Raw genomic sequence first — 27,981 nt, forward strand, 5'->3', positions numbered from 1 at the left:
TGCCTCCTGTTCCCATCTCTGTTTCACAAAAGCATCAGTCTCTGGAGCAGAGAAGGAGTCCTCCTCTGTTTGATGCTATGTCTGGTGGAAAGTAGAAGGCAGCCTCCCAACCTTGCGGTGCAAACAGGCCGGCTTCCTGAGCCCCATTGCACAGGAGGCCCTCCGTGAGGCCCAAGGGCCAGATACACACAAAGCACGTGGGGTGGGGCCCTGCTTTGTCTTTCACGAGTGACCTTGAGCTAGTTGCTTGCCTTCCCTCCCATCTTTTCAGCGGGCTGTAGAACATCACGGCCCAGGCTGGGGAGACAGGCCTCTCCCTGGGTTTCAGTCCCATTTCTGCTATGTGGCCTCTCTGAGCCTCAGGGTCCTTTCTCCTCTAAAGAGGGGCTAGGCCAGGGCACCCCTGAGTCCAGAGAGCCAGAGTTCAGCCCCAGGAATGTGGGCTTGAAGGGCTTGCCTCCCACGCACTCCCCCCTTACTTTCCCTGCTCTTTGCAGCCCTGACCCTTTGGGCTGCAGCTCAGGTAGGGGAGGTGAGACTCGGGAGTGGAGCAAGACAGTATTCTGGCCCCTTCCTGCCCCGAGGTGTCTGGTTGTCACCAGCTGTCAAAGAACAGTCTGAGATTGTTTGGTGGGGCCCCCAGCTGACTGGGGCAGAGGCGGAGGGATACAGAGAGCACCCTCAGGCTCTGAGTCCAGCCGGAGGCCATAGGGGGGCCTCAGTTTAACAGCCAGGGGCTGGCACCCACTGGGATGGGCAGGTGGCTGCAAGTAACCCTCGAGAATGGGTTCATTCGTGGGTGCCCCTGAGTGGTGAAAGGTGTTACTTCCCAAGGAAGCACTCTGCTGAGCTTTGAATCCCGGGAACCCGCTGCCAGGGTTAGGAGATAGGGTGAGACCTCGGGCTGCCCAAGGCCCTGTGGCCAGCCACACCTGCCTCAGTTTCCCCACCAGTTAGGAGGTGCTCGGGCCCTGACCGCTGCCTCTCTCCCGCCCCACAGGCTCCCCCCTGCACAAGCAGGCCTCGGGCCCTGTGGCCCCCGCCGCTGCTGCCGCCGCCACCACCACTGAGAAGCCAGGCCCCAAGGCGGGCGAGGTGGGCGATGACTTCCTGGGGGACTTCGCGGTGGGCGAGCGGGTGTGGGTGAACGGCGTGAAGCCGGGCGTGGTGCAGTACCTGGGCGAGACGCAGTTCGCGCCGGGCCAGTGGGCCGGTGTGGTGCTGGACGAGCCGGTGGGCAAGAACGACGGCGCCGTGGGTGGTGTGCGCTACTTCGAGTGCCCGGCCCTGCAGGGCATCTTCACGCGGCCCTCCAAGCTCACGCGGCAGCCCACGGCCGAGGGCTCGGGCAGCGATGCGCACTCGGTGGAGTCGCTCACCGCCCAGAACCTGTCACTGCACTCGGGCACGGCCACACCGCCGCTCAGCAGCAGGGTCATCCCGCTGCGGGAGAGCGTCCTCAACAGCTCGGTCAAGACGGGCAACGAGTCGGGCTCCAACCTCTCGGACAGCGGCTCCGTGAAGCGTGGCGACAAGGACCTGCGCCTGGGAGACCGTGTGCTGGTGAGTCTCTTCCCCCCAGCCCTGCACACGGGACCTCTGGGGTGGGGGTGGGGGGAGAGGGATATTTGGAGGGGGTTGTGGCAGGATCCAGGTTGGGGCGCCCAGTCCTCATCAGAATCACAGAGTGACCAGGGACACAGGTAAAGTGAGTTCTGGAGACTGTTGCTACATGATCCTGGGCAAGTGTCTTAGCCTTTCTGGGCCTCAGCTTTCCACTTATAAAATGGGTTGAAATGCCTCCAGCTGGTACCAGATACTTAGGGAAGTGCGCCTTGGGTATTAGCTCTGCTAATCATCCACTGATCCAGCCTACCAGCGTCCATGAGCCAGGTCTGTATTGGAAAAAGCTGAGGACTGCAGTGCTCAAGAGCTCGGGCCCAGGGTCAGGTGGTTGAGACGCCTAATCAGCTGTGACACGATGATCACTATTGCCGTGGGGCCTGGGGTGGAGGGGTTTTGTTCTGTTTGCAGAGGGAATTATGAGAGGCTGGTGCAGTAGCATGAGCAGATCCATGCTGTTAGCACATCTTGCTTGCTACTTCGAAGGGACAGGATGGGAGGGGTCAGGAGTGGAACAGGGGAGTGTCCCTGGGGGCTGCTATGGGACTGGGAGGCTGGACTCTCAGTGTCCTGTCCTTGTGTTAGGGCTCTTGTCTGCTGTTCCTACCATGGCTCCCAGAGAAGCCATCCCTGCCTGGCCAGCGGGACCCAGGCACGCTGCCTTACAGCCTCATTGAGCTGTCTCTGGGGATGCCCAGGGCCCCTTTCCCCATGACCACAACGGGGAAATTGGGTACAGGTTTGTGCCCTTTCTGCTACTGCCCAGCTGTGTGATGTTGGGCAGGTCACTTAACTGACCTTCATCCCCATTCATTCATTCATTCATTCATTCATCATCTGTCCATTCAGCAAAATGAGCAGAGAGTATCATGCTGCTATAGTTGAGAGCATTAAGAAGGTTGGTGGAAGGCTGAAGTCTTCACAGTTATTAAGGGCTCTGTCCTGGCAGGGCCTGGTTAGTGTCATGTGAGTGCCCTCAGTGTGGTCTGCAACCTCTTTGGGGTAAGAAATGGAGGCTCAGGGTGTTGGCCAGCTCTGGTTGGTCCCCATGCTGGGGGAGCAGGGAGGTTGAACCCCAGTTTGATCCTGTCTGGAATTCCCCCTTGCATCTGCTCCCCCTTCAGGGAGTGGAAATGGGGTGTGCAGGGCAGGGGACATACAAACCTGCGTGGTGTGGGCATTGCTCTAGACGTGTCCACCAGGTCCTAGCCTACCAACAGGGCCAGCAGCAGCCAGCACAGATGGGCCCTGTGGGCTTTCCACTGCTTTCTTGGGGGCATACCTCACCCTGTGCCTTGGGCCCAGCACTTTTTGTACCAAGTCTTTTTTTTGCGTCCTGCCCACTACCTTAGAAGGTGGGAGTCATCCTTCCATTTTACAGATGAGAAAACTTGAGCTCAGCCCTGGATCACGCAGCCTGCTCAGGATCATAGAGCCATGAGGTGATAGACCATTCATTCCTCTATTTACACTCATCACCTGTGACTGCCCTAGAAACTGCCTTGGATTCTGGGGGGGAGAAGAATTTGGACACGGGATTTGTTTCTGCTGAGGGGATGGAGCCCCTTGTGCCCCCATCCCACCCTCATCTGCAGCTTTGCCAGGGTTAGTCCTGTAGCCCGGTGCACTGCTCACTGCCAGGATCCAGCTGGCTTGACTGACCCCAGAACTTGCTGCTTCTCCTCTGTGCCTGCTGTAAACACCTGCCACGTCACCTTCCTGTCCCTACCCCAACCTTTAAAAAAAATTATATGTTGGATGCAGGTGACTATGGAGGCCAGAACTTATTTGAGGACAGGGACTCTAGGAAAATGCCCCCAAAATACTGCTTTGCAGATTTTCTAAATCGTGTAATCCTATAAATGCATTATCAGGGCCCTTCCCAGGGACGTGGAAGCAGCCGGTGTAGAGCTCTGTCAGCTTCACCAGCTATACAAAACCTGCTTCTGAGCTGGGTCCAAGGCATGAGCAGTATTTGTGTCCATTACATTATGCTGCTCTTCAGAGATACCTGTGGTTCCTGGTTTCACTGGGGCTTCTCCGCTACCCTCTGGGGTCCATGCATGTAATGGCTAAATACTCATGGCTGGGTTATTGATGCTCTCTGTGTCTCAGCTTCCTCACCCGTAAGATGGGATAATAGTTCACCTACCCTGTGTGCAGTGTTTAGAAGGGGTGTGGCTCCGAGTGAGCTCCCGGAAGTGTTAGCTATTGTCTGCATTAAAGTCCATGAAGGAGGGGATCCCTGGGTGGCGCAGCGGTTTGGCGCCTGCCTTTGGCCCGGGGCACGATCCTGGAGACCCGGGATCGAATCCCACGTCGGGCTCCCGGTGCATGGAGCCTGCTTCTCCCTCTGCCTGTGTCTCTGCCTCTCTGTCTCTCTCTGTGTGACTATCATGAATAAATAAATAAAAAATCTAAAAAAAAAAAAAAAAAAAAAAAAAAAAAAAAAAAAAAAAAGTCCATGAAGGGCAGTCCACACGGCCACGGGGGTCCCAGGTGCAGTGAGGTACTCAGGGCTCAGAGAGCCTCCCTGAGGTCGCACAGCGGCTCGTGATGACCTGATGGCCTTGGCTGTCATTGGTCAAGCACTTGCTGGGGCCCACAGGCCGGTTGCCCTGCCTCTGTCCTTTCCTGCCTCTCCCCTGCCCTAGGACACACAGGAAACCTTTCCGACCAGAGCCTGGACATCCTCCAGCCATGAGCCATGCTTTTCTGACCTCCGCCTCTGCACCCACCACCCTCAGCTCTCCGTCTGGGGCCCCAGCTGCCGGCTCCTACCCACCCCTGCGCAGGACCTCTTTCCCCGCCATGGCTCCTCTTTCCCTGCACATCTCCACTCACTTGCTCCAGCTTCACCCACCTTAAAAACCAAATGATCGCTGACCCTGTGTTTTCCTTCAACTATGCCCACTTCTCTGTCCTCCGTCTCGCCAAACCCCTTGAAAGGCCTGCCTGTGCACCGGGTCTCTACTCCCGCTCTCCCGCACCCTCGGCTCTGGGGACACCGTTTCCCCCAAGGCTGCCGGGGATCTTCACGTTGCAAATACAGCAGCCCGTTCTCTGGCTTTGTTTCACCCCCGACCCCAGGCCTAGCAGAATCAGCCACTGTGTGTCTCCCTGCCTCCTTTTAGCAGCACTCTCTTCCCTCCACTTCTAGGATTCCACACCTTCTCCTTGTTTCCCCTGCCTCCCTGGCCACCACTCCCTGCTATTCCCCTTCTCAGGTCAGTGCCGGTCAGAGCTCTGGCCTCAGCTTGTCTCCCCAGTGTTCTTCGTGTTCTTCTGTCCGGGCCTGGGACTTAGGATAGTCACACTCAGGCTTGGATCTCCAGCGTTGGCTGGTCTGTCCCATCAGGCTCTTATTCAGCATCCCCACTAAGTGTGTATGATTTTCCTGTGGCTGCTGTAACAAGTGCCACCAACTAGGTCCTTAACAGAAATTGGCACTCTCGCAGTCCTGGTCGTTAGAAATCTGAGGTCAGAGGTGTCCACAGGGCCACCGGCTTTCCAAAAGGTCAAGAGAAGAATCTGTCTCCTGCCTTTCTCTTCAGTTTTGGAGGCTGCTGGCATCCCTTAGCCAGCAGCCACATCATCCCAGCTTCCACCTGTGCCTTCATGCTTCTTACAAGACACCAGTCATATCCCATTAGGGCCACCTTGATGACATCACCTTCACTCAATCCCATCCAAAGGATCTTACTTTTATTCTCTTTATTTTTTAAAGATCTTCTTTATTTGAGAGAGAGAGAGATCACGAGGAGGGAGGAGGGGTAGAGGGAAAAGCAGACTCCCCACTGAATAGGGAGCCCGACACAGGGCTTGATCGCAGGATCCTGGGATCATGACCTGAGCCAAAGGTAGATGTGTAACTAACTAAACCTCCCAGGTGCCCCAGGACCTTAGTTTTAAATAAGGTCACATGTATAAGTATGGGGGCCAGCACTTTAGTGTATCTTTTAGGGGACACAACCTGTCACACATATCCAAAACAGAACTCAGTTGTTTATCCCCCTACACCTGTCCCTGACCTGCTCCTCCCTATCCTTCTGAACACACACCTGTGTCTCCAGCTGACCAGGCCAGGAACTTGGGACTCGGCCTCGTGCCCTGTTTGATTCTCCTCCCTGACCCTGGGACCCCTCAGGAGGGTTCTGCTGCTATCTCTAAGACACCCCCAAATCCATCCCCAGCCAACGGTGTCCTCCCCCCAGCAACTCCTCTCTCTTGGACAACGGATCTGCCTCCTCCTTGGTCTCCCTGCCCCCACCCAGGTCCCAGCACCCCAGAGGCTTCCATCTCATCTGGGAGGCAACCCATCTGCCTTCCTGTGGCCCACCATCGGCTGACTCAGAGCCCCTCCCTCCATCCTGGCCAGGCCTGACTGCACCTGCCTACTTTCCTTTCCTCTCCTCCAGTGTCTCGGGCTGTTTCCAGCTCCAAGACACTGTCCCCAATGGCTTCCCACTTCCTCTTGGCTTCTCACCATGGGCTCTCCGCAGAGATAGAGGCCTCTGATGTCACACTGCCCAGCACCTGCCAACCACCTGGATTAATAGCATTTATTCACTTCCTCCCCTACTGCCTGTTTCCTGCCATAGCTGGGAGCCCCACGAGCAGAGGTCTTGGCCCTTTTGTTCACGTGGCTATGCCCTGAGTGCCTACAACAGAGCCTGGTGCCAGGAAGGTGTTGGAACATACCTGCTGGATGCAGGACTCAGGGCCCTGTGGGTGGTCCTGAGCCAGTAAGACCCCTCTGGCACCATGTCCCTGTTCCACAGGCCAGCTGAGCCCCAGTGTCCCCTCGCTGGCTGTCGTTCAGGTCAGCAGCTGTGGACACCTTCAGAGAGGACTTCCAAGGGGCTTCCCACTGCTGTCCCCTCCATTCCCTGAGAGCGATCCATCTCCCCGACCAGCCTGCTTCCTGCCAACACCCCCATCCCTGCTTCTGTACCCTCCCTCCCCAGCACCCTGGCACCCCTGCTCCAGCCTCAGACAAGAGCCCCTAGCTGTACCCTCAGCAGCCCTGTGAGAGGGGGCTGGTTTGCTTCCCCTACTGATGGCAGAGCCAGGCAGCTCTGGGACCCTTTTCTCTCATCCTGTGGGCGACACCCTGATCGGCGGCTGAGGTGGGTTAAGTGAATCACCAGTTTTGACTTTCCCAGAGGAAAGTCCCTCAGAGACAGATGAACTGAGCCTGCTCACTACCATTGCTCCCTGAGAGCCAGGACCTAGCTGGTGGTTGGCCCAGCCAGGAGAGACTTGGGCCCAGAAAACCCACAGGTGGTGGAGAAGGGAGGGGTGGGACCCATCCCCAGGGAGGCGGGGGCCTGGTGCACAGTCGGGTATTTTCTTAGCGGGCATCAGGGGCTCTCACGCACTGCTGGTGGGGATGTAGAATTGCACAGCCACTTCACAGAGCAGTTCACCCATTTCATACAAAACCAAATGTTCTCTTACCATCCAGATTCAGCAGTCATGGTCCTTAGTATAAACATAAATGAATTAAAGATATACCTACACAGAATCAGGCACACAAATATTTATAGCAGCTTTCTTCATACCTGTTGAAAATTGGAAGCAACCAAGACATCCTTCAGTAGGTGAGTGGATAACAGAACCATGCTCCATCCAGACCGTGGAAGGTTCTTCAAGACTATCAGGCTATGAAAAGACATGCAGGAACCTTAAATGCACATTGGTTAGTGACAGAAGCCCATCTGAAAAGGCTCCATACGGTGCTTTGATGCCAACCCTTGACATTCTGAAAAAGCCAAGCTTTGGGGATGGTAAAAAGATCAGTGGTTGCTAGGGGTTGAGGGAAAGGCGAGATGAACGGGGGCAGAAAAACTACGTTTTTTGATCCTGTGATGGTAGATACTTGTCATTATACATTCGTCAAAACCCCCAGAATGTCCACCACCACGAGTGAACCCTGATGTTAACCATGGACTTTAGTTCTTAATCATGTGTCAGTAGTGGCTCCTCATTGTGACAAATGTATCACACTAACACAAGGTGTTAACAAGAGGGGACTGTGCTGGGAAGGAGGCAAGTGGCTATTACTGGAATGCTTTGTACTTTCTGCTCGCTTTTCTATAAACCTAAAATTGTTCCCCAAAAGTCTATTAATTTTTTAGGAAATTAAATACTAAATGAATTAAGAAAATATTAAAATATAATACATAAAAGAGGCAGATCCTTAGTCTGGAGGCAGGGCCCGCCACACCCAGAATGGGGGGGGGGGGGGCGGAGGATGAGTGTCCCAAGGTGGTGCTGACCTGGCGGGGGGTCAGCGCCACATCCATCCCCTTCGGAAGCCTTTCCACTGTTACTGCCTTGCTTCCATTTCTGAGGGGAGGGAGTGACAAGGCAAAGACTGGGGTCTGGGGGCAGCTGAGGATCGAGGGTGAAGCAGGGACTCCCTGGGGCAGCCAGGGGTTAGTAGTGCCACAGACCCCCACCTGGGGGTGAGGGGATCCGGGACGGTGTGGCCTGGTCGTTGTGCTCAGCTAGGATTGAAGAAACAGCAGAGTGAAGCCCACCAGACTGCCACTCACTCACTACTCTGAACCTCAGGCTCTTCCTCTAGGAGTAGGGTAATGCTGCCCACCTCATAGAGTTATGAGGTTTATATTTTTTAAGATTTTATTTATTTATTCATGAGAGACACAGAGAGGCAGAGACACAGGCAGTGGGAGAAGCAGGCTCCATGCAGGGAGCTCAATGTGGAACTCGATCCTGGGATCACGACCTGAGCCAAAGGCAGACGCTCAACCACTGAGCCACCCAGGTGTCCCCCCATATAACTCTTGACTCCCCAAAACCCTAACTACTAATAGCCTACAGTTGATGGAAAGCCTTATTAATAACGTAAGCAGTTGATTAACATTTATTTTGTATGTTACATATGTTAAGTGTGGTATTTTTACAATAAAGTAAGTGAGAGGGCAGCCCGGGTGGCTCAGTGGTTTAGCGACGCCTTCCGCCCAGGGTGTGATCCTGGAGACCTGGGATCGAGTCCCGCGTCGGGCTCCCTGTGTAGAGCTTCTCCCTCTCTCTGTGTCTCTGCCTCTCTCTCTCTCTCTCTCTCTCTTTCTCGCTCATGAATAAAGAAAGCAAGCAAGCAAGCTAGAAAAAATATAAGAAAGTCGTAAGGAAAAGACATTCAAGGTACTGTATCATATTTATCAAAAAAATCCACGTGTAAGTGGACCTGTGTTGCTCAAGGGTTGGTCAACTATATAGAAAAGTGTAATTTTAAAAAATTTAAGCTTTTTAAAAGTAATAGTCACGCTTACTGGCTTGTCTTGTGAGTGTTTTTAAATTACGGCAACATACACATAAAATCGAGCTTCATAACCATTCTTAAATGTACAGTTCAGTAATATCAAGTATATTCACATTGCTGGGCACCCAATCTACAGGTCTTTTGCATCTTGCAAAACTGAAACTCTATTCCCATTAAACAACTCCGCATTTCCCCCTCCCCCCAGCTCCTGGCGACCACCGTTTAACCATTTTTAAGGATGGTGTTTATTGACACTCTAGTGTGTGCCAGATGCTGCACATAAGTACTTAATCCTCAGGGAGAAATTTTGTTTAATATTTTCATTTAGTTATTCATGAGAGACACAGAGAGAGAGGCAGAGACACAGGCAGAGGGAGAATCAGGCTCCCCGTGGGAAGTGTGATGTGGGATAGATCCCAGGACCCTGGGATCACACCCTGAGCTGAAGGCAGACGCTCAACCACAGAGCCACCCAGGTGTCCCTCCTCAGGGAGAAAAATTAAGGAAAACAAATGCTTTTTACAGATGAAGATGCTGAAGCTCAGAGAGGTCAGGTGACTCAGCCAGGCTCACACAGCTGGTACATGGCAGAGTTCAATGCAGATCTGTCTGTGTGTCTCCAGAGGGCTTGTATGGGACAGCCCTGGGAAGCCCTGGTTCTACCCGAATCCCTCCCCACTGTCCTAGGGCCGCTCCTCTTCCTCCTCCATCTTTCCTGTCCCCTGCACACTGGAAGGGAGAGATGGGCCCATGCTGTTTCCGCCTGTGCCCACCGCATCCTCCGGACCCGACTCTCTCTGTGTGCCAACAGGTTGGCGGGACGAAGACCGGTGTGGTGCGGTACGTGGGGGAAACAGACTTTGCCAAGGGCGAGTGGTGTGGCGTGGAGCTGGATGAGCCCCTTGGGAAGAACGATGGGGCAGTGGCGGGCACCAGGTATGTTGGACTTTACCCCAGGGTATCTGGGAGGGGGCTCCTCTTCACCTGGGACGGGTGCTGGGGCATCTGAGGAAGCCGGTGTTGAGGCTCTGGGTGGCTGTGCTAGGCACCACGGTGTAGTTGCCGTCCAAAGCAGGTGGTGGGAATAGCATCCCCATTTTACAGATGAGAGAACAGAGGCCAGAGAGGTCATCGCTCAAGGTCACAGAGTCCCGGGCAAGTGCTAGGGGAGTCATTGATTCTGTGTTCCCTCTTACATGCCACATGTGCCTATGTGGGAAAAGAATGAGGGAGTGGTCCCCTGCCTCCCAGGAGTCCCCCTGGGTGACACAGGAAATAATCCCACACTGTCCAGAGCCCTGGAGCCATGCGTGGGTTCCAGGTCTCACACCCTCTCTGATTAGAGAGAACTGACTGCCAGGAATGCTGGGTAGGGTCTGGGGCGGGGGTGTGATGTTCTGGGTGAGCAGGGTCTGGCAGGGGTGTGGGGCTAAGGCCTGGTGGCCCCATTGCCTGTGCTGGCTGTCCCTGGGCTGGGTTGTGTGGCCCAGGTGAGGCCATGACAGTTCTGGAAAGGAATGGTCACCTCAGTGCAGGCCAAGCCACCAGGGGAGGAGCCATGCTTCAACCAGCTCTTGCAGGAGAGTAGGGTTTTTGCTTCTGAAGTAGGCTTGAGAAAGGTCTGCTGTGCAGGGGAGATGGCCCCAGTGAAGACCCACCTGCAGGGAGAGGTGGGATGGGGAGGCACTTTCAAGGAGAGGCAGAAGCTGGACTGGCCCAGCTCCCCAGTCTGTGTAGGATCTGTGCCCAGAGAGCTTTGAGAAAAGATAGTCCCGAGTTTCCATGACAACACTTTGCCTTCCTGTTTGCAAGATGAATGTTTCTCTCAACTCCCTCTTGCTTTCAGAATTCGGGGGGTAGGTTGGGCAGCAGCCCTTACTCCCCTCCCCAGATATCTCCTTTAGGCTTTTATTGCTCCAAACTGGGAGCCCCATGGGCCAAGGGTCATGGGGTTCCTTGGGTCTGGGGTGGCTCAGGGGCAGTCTGAAGAGTGGGGGCTGCAGATATGGCTGGGGCGGGGGCCTCTGAGTGGTGTGTGGGAGCCAAGCCCAGAAGACCAGAAGGGTTCCATCCTGGTATTGCCACTTAACCACCTGTGTGACCACAGGCAAGCTCCTCAACCTCTCTGAGCCTAAATCTCTGCATCTGTGGAATGTGGATAAGAGTAGAGTGGCTGGGGATAGAGATGAGCACTCATGTAAGGGGATGGGCACAGAGTGGGTGCTGGGTCATTGTTGTACCCCCGCTAAATATGCCCGGTGGTTATTTATGTCTGTGGGGAATCTCAGGCCCTACTTACCTCTGTTCCTTTTCTGGGAGTCCTGCCTATTGGTCATGGGGTGAGGGTGTTAGGGCCCTAAGGACAAGCCCCCATCTCTGCTGGGGGAGGCTAGGGATGGCTCCGGGCTGTGGGGCTGTGATGGCAGTGTGGGTCTCTCCTGCCTCCCCCAGGTACTTCCAGTGCCCACCAAAGTTTGGTCTCTTCGCGCCCATCCACAAGGTAATCCGCATCGGCTTCCCATCCACCAGTCCGGCCAAGGCCAAGAAGACCAAGCGCATGGCAATGGGTGTCTCAGCACTGACCCACAGCCCCAGCAGTTCCTCCATCAGCTCTGTCAGTTCTGTGGCCTCCTCTGTTGGGGGCCGGCCCAGCCGCAGTGGACTGGTGAGGGTGGAGCTGGGGAGGGGGACCCTGGGGTGTGTGTGTGCATGCAGGGTGGAGGGGAGGGTAGGGACAGAAAGATCCGGGTGTTCCAGTCTCCCCTGACTTGCTGGTGGGATTTTTGAACAAAGGTGAAAGCTTAGGGGCCCCCATCTGGCTCAGTCGGTAGAGCATGCGATTCTTGATCTCAGGGTTGTGAGTTCAAGCCCCATGTTGAGTGTAGAGCTTACTTAAAAAAGAAAAAATAAGATGAAAGTTTGTATCTTTTATTTTTATTTTAGGATTTTATTTATTTAAGAGACAGAGTGAACAAGAGAGAGAGAGCACAAACAGCAGGAGGGGCAGAGGCAGAGGGAGAAGCAAACTCTCCGCTGAGTAGGGAGTCTGACGTGGGGTTCGATCTCAGGACCCTGGGATCATGACCTGAGCCAAAGGCAGACACTTAACCAACTTAGCACCCAAGCGCCCCAAGTTTATATCTTTTAATAGGAAAGATTGATCCACTTACATTTGTTGTAATTTTTGTATTACTGATGTATCAGTAGCTTAACTCCTTTCCTGGGAGTTAAGGAGGGTCATACAGATATTGGACAGGTAGTATTGGTGGAGGGCAGGTGCAGGGCAGAGAGTTAGGGGTTGCTACAATCACCCTGAGCGAGGGGGGCTGAGTGAGGCTGCCCTGCTGGGCACAGGGCCTTCTGTGCACACTGCATCTAGGTTGGGAGTCTAGGATGTGTGAGGAAATCCACCATGAGCCCAGAGGCTGTGACTCTCCTGAGGGCCAAGAGTTCCCTGGATCTCAAACATCATGATCCCCCCACCCCCTGTGTAGTGCATCTAGGAGCAGGACCCTGGTAGATGAGGCACTGGAGCTGTTGCCCCGATGGTGCTGCCAATCCCTGAGACCTGTCTGCCCCCATGCCTCCCCACAGCTCACAGAGACCTCCTCGCGCTATGCCCGCAAGATATCCGGCACAACTGCCTTGCAAGAGGCATTAAAGGAGAAGCAGCAGCACATCGAGCAGCTGCTGGCTGAGCGGGACCTGGAGCGGGCCGAGGTGGCCAAAGCCACAAGCCACATCTGTGAAGTGGAGAAGGAGATCGCCCTGCTCAAGGCGCAGCACGAGCAGGTGGCTGGGCACGAGGGGTTTGGGGGGGGTTGCCCAGAGGGTACCGACAGCCTCCCCGGGTCAGCCTTGTGGGCCACCCTCATGCAGAGAACTGGGTGTGTATGGGGAATCCTAAGAGGATAATGACAACGATGATGATGATGACTCCTCCTCCTCCTGATGATGGATCCAGAACCTGGATATATCATGCTTTTTCCTACTTAGAATAGGAGCATTTTCTAGGTCATGGAAAATTCTTCCATTTTCGCAGCCACGTTGCCATCTATTGTGGTCTGTGTCCTCACCAACGTGGCCAGTCCCCTGCGGTGGTTCCAGTTACTCACTTTGTCTAAATATACTCATGTACACATTTTTTGCTGTACAGCTGTCCACATTTCAGATCGTTCTTTCAAGGGCTTCTGGGAAAGGAGCCCTTGCCCGTAGACTTGGTCTGCTACTGTCACTTGCTTACTCTTTCCTGATATAGACATTCATTTCCTACGTGAAATGAATCCCCATCCCCATTTGGAGTCTGGCTTGGCCCACCCTCAAGTGCTGGACTGATTAAGGCCAGGCTTCCGTGTGCTGCCTTCACAAGACAGCAGGTCATCAGCCCCTGGGTATTGAGGGATGTGGTAGGTGCTGGGGTGCTGGCTATTGGGTGCAGGTGGACCTGAGGTGCCCGCTCACGTTCTGTGCCCAACCAGCCGGTGGGGGTGTGCAGGTGGTCGCAGCGGCCGACTTGGCTCCTTGCATCACTCCGCCTCTCTCGCGGCCCTTCCCCACCTGGACCCCAGTCCCAGGAGGAGGCTGACACTGCCCTGGCCCTCACTCGGGGCCCAGTATGTTACAGAAGCCGAGGAGAAGCTGCAGCGGGCTCGGCTGCTGGTGGAGAGTGTGCGGAAGGAGAAGGTAGATCTGTCCAACCAGCTGGAGGAGGAGCGGAGGTATGCGCCACCCCTGCCCTAGTCCTGGGGGGCATTGGACCTCTGCAGGCCTGCCCTTCATCTGTAAAGTGGGGTGACGATCCCCATCCCTGCAGGCTTGAGAAAAGCACCCCACATGGTGCTAAACATACAGGAGTCACCACATTCCTCCGCTGTACTCCTTCCTTCCTGCCTGAGTGGGGGAGAGGCTTTGGGGCTCCTGCCTTCCTAGCTTGTGGAGTGCATCCTGAGGGGAACACACGAGGGGGGGCCCCCTCTCATGCCAGCTGCATCTGCAGAGCACCCTGCTGGGCTGGGAGCCGTGCATGGAGCTCCCAACTTGGCTGTGTCAGAAGACCGAGGCTCCAAGAAGCAGCTACAGAAGGCCCCTGGAAATCCCTTGCTTCTAGATGTCAGTCAGCCCCTGCTGAGGCCTTCCCTGTGTTGGCTGTTACAGTCTTACCATGAGCCCGGGACTGGGGTGTTGCTTCCATGTGACAGAGGAAGCAGCTGAGGCTCACAACAGGCGAGGGGTTTGCCTGAGGCCACGGGCCAGTTGGCGATGACACCCGTTCTTTCTGTCCTGCCCCTGTAGCCGGTGGAGCTGTTTCCCATATGTGGGGCCTCTGGCCTGACTTGGTCCTGGGTCCTCTGGTGAGACAGAGCCTATGGGAGACAGGGCCTCTCCTGGCCCAGGGCCTCTCCCTGGCCCCTAGCTGACACCCAGATTTCTGGGGCCCCCTCTGTCCCCCCGCACTGCCTCATGCAGCCCCCACCCTTTGCCCCCACCTTGGGGTTGTTTGGGGGCTTCCAGCCGAGGCCTGTGAGCCACAGGCTGTTGTTACCGTCTGAGTTCAAGAGAGAAGCGCTTATTTATATCTGCCTGAGACTGTTTTTGGGGCCCACACATCTGGTTCCCATGGCGACATGCAGGATGCTGACAAGCAAAAGACTTGAAGATGTCCTGGGGTTTGCGTTCCAGAGGGACCTGCGTCCAGGCCCCTGGACATGCTGGGTGGCCTTGGGCAGGTCTCTGGGCCTCCGGGTCCCCATCTGTGTGCTGGGAGCTGTCAGGAGGCCACAGAAAGAGCAGCTTTGTGAGCCATAAGGCGCCTGTGTCTCCCTTATGCTGTCTTGGCGCTCAGGAGGGTGAACATGTCTCCCCGAGGGTGGCTTCCACGCCTGCAGCAGGGCTGTGGGGGGGCCCTGATCAGGGAGCAGCCCCAGGACCCTGGATTCTGATTTTGAGGGGCGGGGATGAGAATGAGGTTGGCAGGGCAAGAGCGCACCCCCCACCCCTCTCTCCCCACCGCACAGTGGCTAGCACCCCCGATCTTCCCTTGTCCTCCCACCCAGTCCCACAGCGGCCCCAGGGAGGAGGGATGTTGCCTGACAAACCCCCATTTAGAGAGGCTGAGGGTCTCAGAGTAGAAGTCGGGACGTCTGGAGGTGCTGGGAGGCTCTGTCCCCATCAGCTGGGGCTCCTGGACGGTGCCTTCTGCGCAGTCTCAGCACGGCCTTGGGGTCAGTCTCTGCTGCTGGGAGGTGAGGCCCACTGCTCTGGGCCCAGCCCGCTCAGCCCCCTCTCCCCCTGCAGGAAGGTGGAGGACCTGCAGTTCCGAGTGGAGGAGGAGTCCATCACCAAGGGAGACTTGGAGGTAATGGTCAGAGAACCGCCCCGCCCCTGCCCCTCGCTCTACTCTGCTCCCCGCGCCCCGCCCTGCAGGGCAAATGGTCCCAAGGGCCAGGCAGCAGCTCTGGCCTCCCTGGGAGGGGGCTGGGGACATTTCAAGGGAGAAAACCAGAAGGGGCCCCCGGGAAAAGTCATGAGAGACTGGGGTGTCAGAGGTGGGGATGGCTCAGCTCCCAGAGCCCCGGAGGGGCCATGGTTCCTTTGGTTTGGCAACCAGATGGGATGGACCAAGGGAAGCCAGAGGACCAGGCCTGAGGACATAGTGGCTGGACTCCCCTGTCCCTTCCTTCTTTGTTGGACAGTAGCCTTAAAGGTATCCCTTGGGTCCTTCATTTGTCTTGGATTCTAGGAGAAATTTTAGCTGGAAGTAGCTTGTTGTTGGGTCTCAGAACTCAAAGATGGCAAAACAGTCCTGGGACCAGGACCCAGGACTCCTGGCTCCTGAGCTCAGCCCGTGAGGATGAGCCCTTACGGCCCCTCCTCCATTACCATACCTGGACAGGTGGACAGGTGATCTGGTAAAGGTGAACCTTTCACTCTCCATTCCACCCCACCCTCTCTGCGCCGAGGGACTGAGGGTGCTCCCATCAGTTAGTGAAAGCTCCCTACCACCCCCAGCTGTCCTCACCACACCACAGATTTCAGGGCTTTCAAGGCCACAGTTGGGTAGGCAGGAATGCCTCACGGTCATTGTCCTCCAGCTTCCTGGGAGGTGACAAGGGATGAGGATGCCTTGCTGCCAGCTGGGGCAGGGGACAGTGATTTCAGCCCTCTATACGTTGGCCTGACCCACACTGGCCCAACTGGGTCAGTGATTCTCAGACTTGAGAATTGGCGTGTTCAGACAGGGTGCTGAGCCCAGCCCCAGGGTGGCTGTTTAGAGGGTCTAGGTGGGACCCTGAGAATTTGCATTTCTAGCAAGTTCCCAGGGGATGCTGCTCTAGGGGCCATACTTTGGGGATCCCTGCACTAGACCATTTTTTTAAGATTTTATTTTTAAGAAATCTCTGCACCCCGCATGGGTCTCAAACTTACAACCCCAAGATCAAGAGTCGCAGGCTCCACTGACTGAGCCAGCCGTGTGCCCCTGACTAGATCATTACCGAGCTCAAATTGGAAATTATGGTTTCTGATTTTGTGAAGGAGCTGCCTTAGGAGCCCATGACATCACTGCCCAGCAAAAGTGTGCCTCTGGTTGTCCTGTCCCTGGATGACCCCGGCTAGGGGAGGGACATGTGTGATCTGCATAGGGTCACTGCCAGCTGCCCCTCATGGGGCAGTTTTTGCCATCTGCACTTACAGGATGGATGTCGGGGTACAGCCCCGATGTAGAAGCTTTAGCCCAGCATAGGACGTTCTCTTGTACGTTTAGCCAAGGAGACAGGTCACGTGGTTGCATGTGGCTGACTTTCCTGTTGAGTGGCTGCCCTCTTGCGGGGGTTGCCGTGGGCTTTTGGAAAAAAAAAACACCTGTGCCTGCAAGGGACAGAGACCCCTGCTCCATTCCACAGGAGGTTTACTGAAAGTCTGTAGGGACCTATCACCAGCAGTTCAAGGACCCAAAGCAAGAAATAGCATCAGAAGCCAAACCCATTCTTTCTCTGCTCAGAGGCGTCCCTCTTCTCTTGACTCGTGGTCAGGCTGCAGTCTGTCTGTCTCTCTCCTTGTGTCTCCTGGGCTCCTGGCACATTTGCTCCCTTCTCCTGGCCACGCACCCACCAGCCTCCTGGCCCCGCCCAGGCTCCAGCACCCACCTCCTATAGCACTCATCTTTGTCCCCTGGAGAGAATCTGATTGGTTCCACAGGCTAGCCAGTGGGCTGGCTGGCTTTGGATCAGGTCTGCATCCCAGCACCTTCAGCTCCAACTGGGAGAGGCTGGGAGAGACAATGACAGACAGTGACAGTCTGTCAAGGGGCACTGGGGTCCCCTTGCTGCTGTTTTTACTGTGACCATATTCATAATGACCAGAATACAAATGATCCCAAAGTTCCACTCATCCCCACCCATCTTGAGAGTCAAAAATAAAACCCAGAACATTCCTGTGAGCTCCTGGTGTCCCTCCAGCTGTCACCCCATCTCTCTGCTTGTCCTCCTCCTGGCCTCACTCCCCAGTTCCAGCCTCATAGTCTCCTTCTTGATTTCTAAATGTTGGCCTGTCCCAGGGCCCATGTGCCCCTCTGTCTACGGTGTCCCCCAGAGCTTCCCGTCTGTGTCATTTGGGGTCCTCTGTGAGCTCACGATTCCCTCAGTCTCCCCCTGAGCACCCCACTGGTGTGCCTACTGGACATCTCCCCCAGGAGGAGGGAGGGACGGGCACCTGTGGCAGTTTCCAGAGGCTGCTGTAACAAATGACCACAATTTGGTGGCTTAAAACAATGCAAACTTATTCTCTCACTGTTCTGGAAGCCGAAGTCTGAAATCAAAGGATGAGCAGGCTTGGCTCCCTTTGGAGGCTCTGGGGGAGAATCTGCTCTGTGCCTCTCTCCCAGCTCTGCTCAGGACTCCTTGGCTTATAACTGAGTCACTGGCTGTCCCCACATGGCCTTTGTCCCTAGATGTCCCTGAGTCTCTGACTGGGCCTTCAGATAAGGACACCAGTCACTGGGTCTGAGGTCTACCTTAATTCAATATGACTTCATCTTAACCCATCACATGTGCAAAGACTCCCTCTTCCAAAACAAAGTCCCATTTGGAGGCTCCAGGTCACTGTGAGGTCTAGGGGGGGACACCACTGAGCATCCCAAATGTAACATGTACAGAACACCCGCACCCTGCCCCCCATCTCAGCAGTTGGCCCCACAATCCCACAGATGGTTGCTCAGCTGACTCATCCCTCATCTCTCCATCAGAAATGCTCCTGACCTTGCCCTAGCCTCTGAAACCCTCTTCCTCCCCATGGCCACCTTTCTAGGCCAGGCCCCAACACCTTGCCCTGGACACCCGCGCCAGCCCCTCCTTGGCACCTCCCGTGTCCTTCCACTGGCCATTCTCTGCACTGAAGCCAGATAGCCTTGAAAAATATAGCTTTGTAATTTTCAATGCTGGGAAATTTTAAGCCTATGCATAAGTAGGGAAGAAGGCATGATGTGTGAGCCCTCATCCTTTGCCCATCAGCCGGCTTCAGTGATCATGTCAACCCCGGCCAGTCTTGTTCCCGCCATACCCACACCCACAGCCCCCTCTCAATGTTAGTTTAAAGCAAACTGCTGACCAAATCTCTTAAAAAGATAAACCAGACCCTGCCCCTTCCCTGCTCATACGTCTGGTGCCAGGACCCCAGGTAAAGGTAGGCTCTTCCAAGGTGTCCCAGAGGAGACCGTGGGGGGACCCAGCCCTGCACACCCGTGTTCTGAGCACGTGGAGCTTGTCTGTCCCTGGACACCCCAAGCTCTGTCTGCCTCTGAGCGGCTCCTTTGCTAATTCCTGCTTCTCCTTCAGGGCTTACCTTCAACTGTATTTTTCAGAGAGGCCACTTTTTTTTTTCTTTTTTAAAGATTTTATTTATTTGATGGAGAGAGAGAGAGAGAGCTTGAGCACATAAGCAGGGGGAGCTGCAGACAGAGGCAGAGGGAGAAGCAGACTCACCCTGAGCAGGGAGCCTGACTCAGGGCCGGATCCCAGGACCCCAGGATCATGACCTGAGCTGAAGGCAGATGCTTAACCGACTGAGCCACTCAAGTGCCCCAGGGAGGGCACCTCTGCCTCTTCATTTTGTGTCCATCTATTGCTCCCCACCCCCAGCTCTATTCTCAGCTCCAACCCTCCTTGCAGTGTACGCCCCTGGGGGATAGGGACCCTGTCTCTTTCCTGCACCTTTATGTCCTCCCTGCCTGAACAGGGCAAGAGCACAGGGAAGGTGCTTCTCCTGGAGTGGGAATCCCAGGTCACAGGCTGGGTACAGGCTGTCTGGTTCTTGAACAGATGTTTGCCACGTTGCACCCTGAGAATGTGTGTGCTCCTTCCCGATGATGCCCGAGCGGGACGTCAGGTCACCGCCTTAGGCTCGACCTTACTGGTGCTCGGTGGTTGTTGATGAATCGATCATCCAGGGGTTCTGTGTATCAATGTTGCTAATTAAATAGCACATGTTAGTCTTCACTTGCATGGGAGTGCCGACGGTAACAGGGAGGGCTGGGCTTGACGCAGAATCAGCTCTGTTGATTTGTGTGGTATGAGAACTAAAGAGAGGTCAAGGGCAGTGAGTGACGTGTGCCTCTGACCTTCAGGAGCCCCTGGTGCTACTGTGGAATCTCCTCCCCTAGTTAACGATTCCAGCCTTTGCCTTCAGTTACCCAGAGGGTATCCCGAGGTGGGAGCTCTGCTTCGCAGGGGTGTGGACACAGTGTCTCTGAGGAGAGGCAGGGCTGCAGGTGTGGAGCGTAGGCAAGGCTTGGCCAAGCTCCTGGATTTGAGCTGCAGCAGGTAAATGGGGATCCCTCCCAACAGGAGCCTCCTTCAATGGTCCATGTTGCTGCTGAAAATCTGTGGCCCGCCTCCATGGAGTCCAGCTGGCTCAGGGGACAGTGGTCTGAGTGCCAGGCCTGGCGCTGCCCCGAGTTGCTGAAGCTTTGTCTCTCCGGAGTAGTCGCTCCCTCCTGTGAAATGGGGAGACGGCTGAGACACCCTTCATGCGTGGGTTAGGTTCTAAAGTTAGCGCATGAGACAGAAGTTGCATCCACCCTTATGCTGCCTCCAGCACCTTGACCGTGGGCATGGGTTTATGAATGTCAACTCCAGGGAGCTTGAGAGCGAGAAGCAGGAACGACATGATGGCCCCACTGCTTGCACCCTGGGCAGTGTCCCAGGAGCAGATGGGTAGCCAGATCATGCACCCCACCTAAAATGTAGCCTTAGGGGTGGTTTTCCATCCCGGATTCCCGTGGTTGAATTTATCTTCATTAAGCAAACATCTGAAGCAACTCCACTGGATTCCACCATGGAGACCCCAACCCGCAGACCAGGAGGCTAGAAGTTTGGTTGATATGGCGCGGGTAGGAGGGGTATTCTTTTGGGAGACCCAAATAAAGCTGTCTTGGAATTGGGAAGCTGGGGGGGTGGGGGGCGGTGCTTTTTCTTGCTGCAGGGCCAGCAGCACATCATATATGATCCTGCGCCCCCTAGCGTGGGTCCTGGGCTGAGCTGAGCTGTGGAGCCCACCCTCTATGGGGGAGAAGGGTGGAGACCACCCCCTGACCCCTCCCACCCCGGGGCTGACATCCAGACACCATTGTCAGTCTGTAATTTCCTGGAATAGCCTGCGCATGGCTGCTTGTTAGCACTGTGGCACGCTGCCCTCTTGAGAGAGGGAAACAGAGAACTTTTGTAGTTGTTCTGTTAGGAAAATTCGCAGAGATAAGATCATAGGCCAAAGCACATAAACATCTCTCTAGCTTTGTAGGAATCGCAAGTGTTCCTCCGATGGGTTTACATGTCCCCATCACCCTTGCTAGTGACGGGTATGCGTTCTTGTTTTTATGCCCGTGTGCAGTGTGGCTAAGTCCTGCCTCTTCAGACTGGCAGTACAGATTTGCTTTATTTACTTTTTTAAAGATTTTATTTTTATTTATTATAGAGACACACACACACACACAGAGAGAGAGAGAGAGAGGCAGAGACACAGGCAGAGGGAGAAGCAGGCCCCATACAGGGAGCCCAACGTGGGACTCGATCCTGGGTCTCCAGGATCACACCCCAGGCTGCAGGCGGCGCTAAACTGCTGCACCACGGGGACCGCCCCAGATTTGCTTTAAACTGCTTCTGCTGGAGGCTGAGGAGGACCCTCTGGCTTCTCCTTACGATGAACTCAGGCTCCAGATTGCCTCGGGTGCCCTGGAGCCAGCTCCCTTGGCCCCTGCCACCCTTGGAAATCTGTTATGAGAAACCCAAATGCCAGCCTGGATGTCCTGAGAACGTCTGGCTTCATGAACGTGGGCAGCTAAAACAAAAGTGTTCTTATGGTTTGGGGACACCAGGCATCCTCCACGGGGGGGTGGGGGGGGGAGCCCTGAGGGCTCTGGGGACATGCCGGGCTCAGCCAGAGCACCAGGGAGGCCAGGCTGGGAGAATCAATGGGGTAGAGATATTTTTTCAAACCTTCCCATTCGATTGGTTCTTGCACCTTCAGCTCAGGCCTGGGGGCTGGAGTCCTGGGTTCATTTACTGACCCATCCATCTGGGGAGCTCTGGTGTGCAGGACCCTATGCCTAAAATGAGCAGCAGCCTAATGGGGAGCAGAAGTAGGCTGGGGCCCCTCTCCAGAGCTGCAAGGGGAAGAACCCCCTGCGGGTGACCGAAGGGAACCAGATGCCCTGTTGCTACCCTCTCCCGGGTGGGGTGGCTTGGGCCGGGTTGCTTCAGCCCCTCCTCTGCCATTAAACAAACCTAGCTGGGGACCCAGCAAGGGGCAGCGGCAGGCCCAGCCCGTCCCACCTCCCCAGATCATCTTTCCCCAAGCCGCCTCCTGTCCTTGACCTGCTCTCCTGTCTTGTTCACGGAAGATGACGCCGCCTCTCTCTCTCTCTCTCTCTCTCTCTCTCTTTCTCTCCCCCTCTCTCCCTCTCCCTCTCTCTCTCCCTCTCCCTTTCTCCCTCCGGCTTCCTCTGCCCTGTACTTCTCTCCCCTGGCCCGCCTCCCACCCGCCCCGGGTGGACCAGACCCAGACGCAGCTGGAGCACGCACGCATTGGGGAGCTGGAGCAGAGCCTGCTACTGGAGAAGGCGCAGGCCGAGCGGCTGCTCCGCGAATTAGCCGACAACAGGGTAACGCCGCCTGCGTCCCCCCACTGCCCCCTGCGGCGCCTTGGCTCCTTCTCGGCTCCTTCGGCTTCTCTGTTTTATTATTTTCTCTGTCTTTGGCTGCTATCCTCATTGTGTTTCGCCTTTTGCGCCCCTCCTAGAAGGAAAGTCGTGGTTTAGGGACAATTTTCCACCAAGGAGGAGGGGGTCGGGCTCTCCCGGACCGGACCGTGTGCTCCAGCTTGTGATCCCCTGGCTGGGAATGTCCTGTGAGACCCTTCCCCTCCCTCCCTCCCCATGCATTGCCTAGACAAGGCTTTGTCAAGTTCAGAAATGGGATGGGGGTGGGGCTCTTGGGAATGGTTTGCCCCTTAGATGGGCAGGTGCAGTGACAACCTGTCCACACATGCCTTCCTTCTTCCCCAGCTGGGAGGCTGAGGAAGGTGGAAGGTCCGGGGGACTGCAGATCCAGGTTTCTGTAGCCTAGGGCGGGGGGTGTTAATTATGGTGGTGGGAGGGGCTAGCCTGAAGGGCCTGGGGCTTTAGGGGTGTGGGGGTATCTCTAGGGCATGAGACTCTGTGTCAGACCCAGGGTTGGGGCTGCTGAGATACAGGAGATCAAGGAGAGCTCTGTTGGGAGTGAGGTCCCGCCAAGTCCCAAGGCTGGGTCTGGGCCCTGGGGCTGGCCTCCTGTGCAGGCAGACATGTCCAAACAGCTGGCCAGCCCGGCCTGGCTGCAGTCCTGGCCATGGAGCTGAATGGCTTGCGGTGATTGGTTTAAACCACCTGAGTGGGGTGGGGGTGGGATGAGCAATGGTCTGTTTCTGCAGGTCGGCCTCAGCACATGAGTGAGTGTGTGCATGTCTGGAGACACACAGCGGTCCCTTTGCACATGCTGGCCTTTATAGGGTGACCCTGTGTGCTTGTGCAGTATGCGCACATACACATGTGGATGCTGCTCTGCAGAAACCCACCCAGGCACCGTTGACGGGCTGGAGCCCCCCCTACCCCAAGGCACCTTGATCTAAGGTTCAACCTGATTATAAAAACAAAAACAGATTTACTAAACTACAGGTCACCTTGAGAAACAGACGTCTTTTTTCCAAGTTAATAAAAGATTTAAAACTTGTATCGTTTCCAAATCTGTGACCCTCATCATGACCCGGATGGGTTTTTGGAGGATGAGGCCTCTGATCTCAGTTACCAGCAGGAGGTGGGTCTGGGAGCACTGATTTTGTTCCGCCTTTGGCCTTAAACCAGACTCTTCTTTGGCCACCTGCTCCAGACAGGCCCTCTGTGAATCGACCCATTCCGGCCGCAGACCCGCCCAGAGCAAGATAATGCCAAATTCCCTCCTAAAGAAAGCCAGAACCCCAAATGGGTGCTTTCTTTTAACCACAGATTTGTCCTGAGCCACATAGGGCCACAGGGACAGTCAGGTCCTCGAGTCACCAGGCTCCAAGCCAAGGGAGTGTCTCTGGAGGCTGTGGTGGGCAAGGCTGCTGAGGACAGCTGGTACTCTGAGGGGGGTGGAGGGTAGGGAGGTGGCGCCCTTCCCTTCCATGAACCCCACCCCACCCCTTCCCCCCATCAGGGCTGGGGGCCGGCCAGCCGACCTCCATCTCCCTCTCTCCCCGGCAGCTGACCACGGTGGCCGAGAAGTCGCGGGTGCTGCAGCTGGAGGAGGAACTGAACCTCCGGCGCGGCGAGATCGAGGAGCTGCAGCAGTGCCTGCTGCACTCGGGCCCACCGCCTGCCGACCACCCCGAGGCCGCCGAGACCCTGCGGCTGCGCGAGCGGCTGCTGTCCGCCAGCAAGGAGCACCAGAGGGAGAGCGGCGTGCTGCGGGACAAGTACGAGAAGGCGCTGAGGGCCTACCAGGCGGAGGTGGAGAAGCTCCGGGTGGCCAACGAGAAGTACGCGCAGGAAGTGGTGGACCTCAAGGCCAAGGTCCAGCAGGCCACCAGCGAGAACATGGGGCTCATGGACAACTGGAAGTCCAAGCTGGACTCGCTGGCCTCGGACCACCAGAAGTCCCTGGAGGACCTCAAGGCCACCCTGAACTCGGGCCCGGGTGCCCAGCAGAAGGAGATCGGGGAGCTGAAGGCCGTGATGGAGGGCATCAAGATGGAGCACCAGCTGGAGCTGGGCAACCTGCAAGCCAAGCATGACCTGGAGACGGCCGTGCATGTCAAGGAGAAGGAGGGGCTGCGGCAGAAGCTGCAGGAGGCCCAGGAGGAGCTTGCGGGGCTGCGGCAGCACTGGCGCACACAGCTGGAGGCGCAGGCCAGCCAGCATCGGCTGGAGCTGCAGGAGGCCCAGGACCAGCGCCGCGATGCCGAGCTGCGGGTGCACGAGCTGGAGAAGCTGGATGTGGAGTATCGGGGCCAGGCGCAGGCCATCGAGTTTCTCAAGGAGCAGATCTCCCTGGCAGAAAAGAAGATGCTAGACCACGAGCTGCTGCAGCGGTCGGAAGCCCAGAGCAAACAGGAGGCCGAGAGGCTGCGGGAGAGGCTTCTGGTCGCTGAGAACAGACTGCAGGCCGTTGAGTCCCTATGCTCTTCCCAGCACAGCAACGTAGGCAGATGCTTCTCCTGCTGGGCTGGGGGTGGGGGTGGGGGCGGGAGCAGGGGTGGGGCAGGGTGGAGGGGGAGGGGGGCACAGGCATGGGGACCCCAGCATTGGCTGCCACCTTCTTCCCAGCCAGGCACATGTGAGAACAGAGGGTCCCTCTCATCCCTCCTCAGCAGAGCAGCATGACCGTGGGGACCCAAAGTAGCCAGAGCTGACCTGGCTGCATCTCCACCCGGGGCCTAGAGAGATGGTGTATCTCGCTCAGCACAGGGCATAGGCTTCCTCCCTATTCTCTGCTTCCTCCAGATGTGTCCCATTGTGCAGGCTCCTGGACACCCCCCAAGGCGCCAGCACCAGGAGTTCCATGGGGGTCATATGGTGTGGAGGGCAAGCCCTGCCCACCCCAGGTGATGGCAGGGGTGGGGGTGTCCCATCTCCAACATGAGTGCCAACCTAGGTGACCTGAGGGCAGCCCCCTTTTGCCAGTCCTTTTTTTTTTTAAAGATTTTAAAAATTTGGGATCCCTGGGTGGCGCAGCGATTTGGCGCCTGCCTTTGGCCCAGGGCACAATCCTGGAGACCCGGGATCGAATCCCACGTCGGGCTCCCGGTGCATGGAGCCTGCTTCTCCCTCTGCCTGTGTCTCTGCCTCATTCTCTCTCTCTCTCTCTGTGACTATCACAAATAAATAAAAAAATTTAAAAAAAAAAGATTTTAAAAATTTACTTACTTGAGAGAGAGAGAGCATAAGCAAGGTGAGGGGCAAAGGAAGAAGCAGACCCCATGCTGAGCAGGGAGCCCAACGTGGGGCTTGACCCTGGGACCCCTGGCATCATAACCTGAGCCAAAGACAGATGCTTGACTGAGCCACCCAGGTGCCTATTGCTTTTGCCAGTGCTGATGAGACAGCAACAGTCCAATGGCCCGAGTGTGGAGGGTCCCCCGAGTGGGCGCTGGGAGGCTAGAGGGGCATAGCTCTAGAGAGGCTGTTGCCACCAGTATCGGTTCTGCTCCAAATCTAGAAGTCCTCCAAACAAAGTCCTCCAAATGGCTCAGCCCGCTGGGGAGGCCAAGGCTTGGGTGGCTGTGTCCCCACCAGCCTAGAAGGGCCTTTTGAGTAGCTCTGACCAAACTTTGTACCAAGACCTGCCTCACCTTTTCTTAACTCTTACAAGGTCGATGTTGGCTCAGTTTCATAGGTGAGCAAAGCAAGACTGAGACAGAAACTTTGCCAGGGTTCAAGTCCAGCTCCACTGCTGGAGGGCCGACAGAGGGTGCTCAGGGTGACATGAGGCAAATCCTATATGAAGAACAGCAAGCAGTATGATCGTTGCCTCGATACAGGCCCCAGGGCTTCTTGACCTTCCCATTTCCCTTGTGCATTTGCACTAGGATAACTTCTAGCAGTAAGTGTTCAGGAGCCTCAAGTACAGATGCTTTTTTTCCAAAAGCTCTCCCTGTGTCCTGCCATGCCGTCCCACTGTGGCAGCCGTCCCATTGTGGCAGCCATCTCTTCTGCCCTCTTCTCCCAGGGAGGGACCATTTTTAACAAGTGCTCTCCCAGGATCCTGGGCAGAGGGTAATGGAACAGCCCCAGAGCAGCTTATGTGCACATGGCCTGGTTGGCTGCTCAGAGCAGAGAGGGTCCCTTAGCAGAGGAAGTTTTGGACTGCTGTGGTTCCCTCGGACAGCCCCCTTCCCCTCAGTTGCCTCACAGACCTTAGGCCAAGGAGTGGGCGATGACCTCAGGAAGGCCCATCTCTGGATTTCCACACACATGGAGCCTCGCTCTGGACCCACATGACTCTCAGATGCAAAGGTTTAAGTGCAGGGACAACTGGCTGAGACTTAAAAAGGGTTGGGATGTGTGAACAGAAGTATGAGAGGTGGTTGATGGAGGTGACTGCCTACTCAGCTCTGTGCCACCCTGATCTGCTAACTGCAGGCCCAGAGGACAGCCAGCTTGGGCGGGAGGCTGGACACTTGTTCCCAGGAGCCATCAGGAGCCTGTTGGTATTTGCCATCCAGATTTTTTTTTTCTTAATTGATCTTTTTCTGTGGCTTCTGGGTTTATTATTAAAAAGAAGTCTTGGAGGAAAAGAAGTAGCATTTCTTAAAGTCCCACTGGGAGCTGGCCCAGGGCATGCTCTGTATACACTGCCTTGTGGCAGCCAATGCTTGCTTTATGGATGGGAAACGAAGGCTGGGATTTTGCCTCTGGATGATGACGGAAACAGATTTCCAGGACTAATCTCCACGGGCGTCCCAGGGAAGGAGACATGTGTTTAATATAATAGATGTTTTCAACAAAGGAAGGGGTGGGAGACATTCACGTGGAAGTCGCACAAACAGCCATGGGGGACACTGGGAGCAGGAGGGGGGTCCTCTGTTGTCAGGAAGGCAGGATGGAGAACATCTGTGCTCCTTGCCACTGTATCCAGTCCCTGAGAGCCAATCTGTAGAGGGGTGAGGTGTGCTGGCTGGGTGGGCAGGGGCAGGGGGCAAGAGCGGGCACTGAGCATCCCCCTTACCAGGCTCTTCTTTCAGATGATTGAGTCCAACGACATTTCAGGGGAGAAGGTCAGGATGAAAGAGACCATAGAGGGTGAGTGGCTGCGGGCCGGGTGGGACCCTGGGCTTTCAGTGTATGAAGTGCTGGGCATTGTGCTAAGACTCTTGTTACTTGTTTGGGTTTGTTTTTGTTTGTTTGTTTTTAGATTTTATTCATTTATTCATGAGAGACACAGAGAGAGGCAGAGACACAGGCTGAGGGAGAAGCAGGCTCCCTGTGGGGAGCAGCCCATTGTGGAACTCAATCCAGGACCCCAGGATCACGCCCTGAGCCAAAGGCAGATGCTTAACCACTGAGCCACCCAGGCATCCCTAAGCTTTATTTATATTTTAATCACTGTAGGACTAGTCCTTCCTGCTCTGCTTTTTCAAAATTCTTTTGGTTCTTTTTTTTTTAATTGATGCAACATTAACATAAAATTAGCTGTTTTAGGGGTTCCTGGGTGGCTTAGTCAGTTCGGCGTCTGCTTTCAGCTCAGGTCATGATCGCGGAGTCCTGGGATCAAGCCCCATCTCGGGATCTCTGCTCAGCAGGGAGTCTGCTCCCTCTCCCTCTTCTTGCTGTCAAATAAATAAATAAAATCTTTTAAAAAATAATTAACTGTTTTAAAGTGAATAATTTGGTGGGCATTTAGTATGTTCAGTGTCATGCAATCACTACCTCTATCTAGTTCCAAAACATTTTCATTTCCCCAGAAGGAAACCGCATGTCCATTATCCGTCCCTCTACCAGCCACTGATGACCACTGGTCTGCTTTCTGTCTATGGATTTGCTTATTCTAGACATTGAATATAAA

The 27,981-nt window shown here is 55.6% G+C and overlaps 1 protein-coding gene across 3 annotated transcripts in view; it reads left to right on the plus strand.

The window, feature by feature from the left end:
- CLIP2 (CAP-Gly domain containing linker protein 2) overlaps positions 1 to 27,981 on the plus strand; it is a 72,099-nt gene that overhangs the window by 33,091 nt on the left and 11,027 nt on the right. For 2 of the 3 annotated variants that reach the window (XM_072837501.1, XM_072837502.1), the window contains exons 4-12: positions 1,001 to 1,563; positions 9,726 to 9,850; positions 11,366 to 11,579; positions 12,509 to 12,706; positions 13,529 to 13,632; positions 15,209 to 15,269; positions 21,960 to 22,064; positions 23,682 to 24,617; positions 27,161 to 27,218. In XM_072837501.1, the coding sequence (XP_072693602.1) occupies positions 1,001 to 1,563; positions 9,726 to 9,850; positions 11,366 to 11,579; positions 12,509 to 12,706; positions 13,529 to 13,632; positions 15,209 to 15,269; positions 21,960 to 22,064; positions 23,682 to 24,617; positions 27,161 to 27,218 (2,364 nt within the window). The remainder of the gene's footprint in view (positions 1 to 1,000; positions 1,564 to 9,725; positions 9,851 to 11,365; positions 11,580 to 12,508; positions 12,707 to 13,528; positions 13,633 to 15,208; positions 15,270 to 21,959; positions 22,065 to 23,681; positions 24,618 to 27,160; positions 27,219 to 27,981) is intronic. The other variant, XM_072837503.1, reaches the window with a different exon arrangement.

Source organism: Canis lupus, chromosome 8 (genome assembly GCF_048164855.1).
Source record: "Canis lupus baileyi chromosome 8, mCanLup2.hap1, whole genome shotgun sequence".
NCBI lineage: Eukaryota > Metazoa > Chordata > Mammalia > Carnivora > Canidae > Canis > Canis lupus.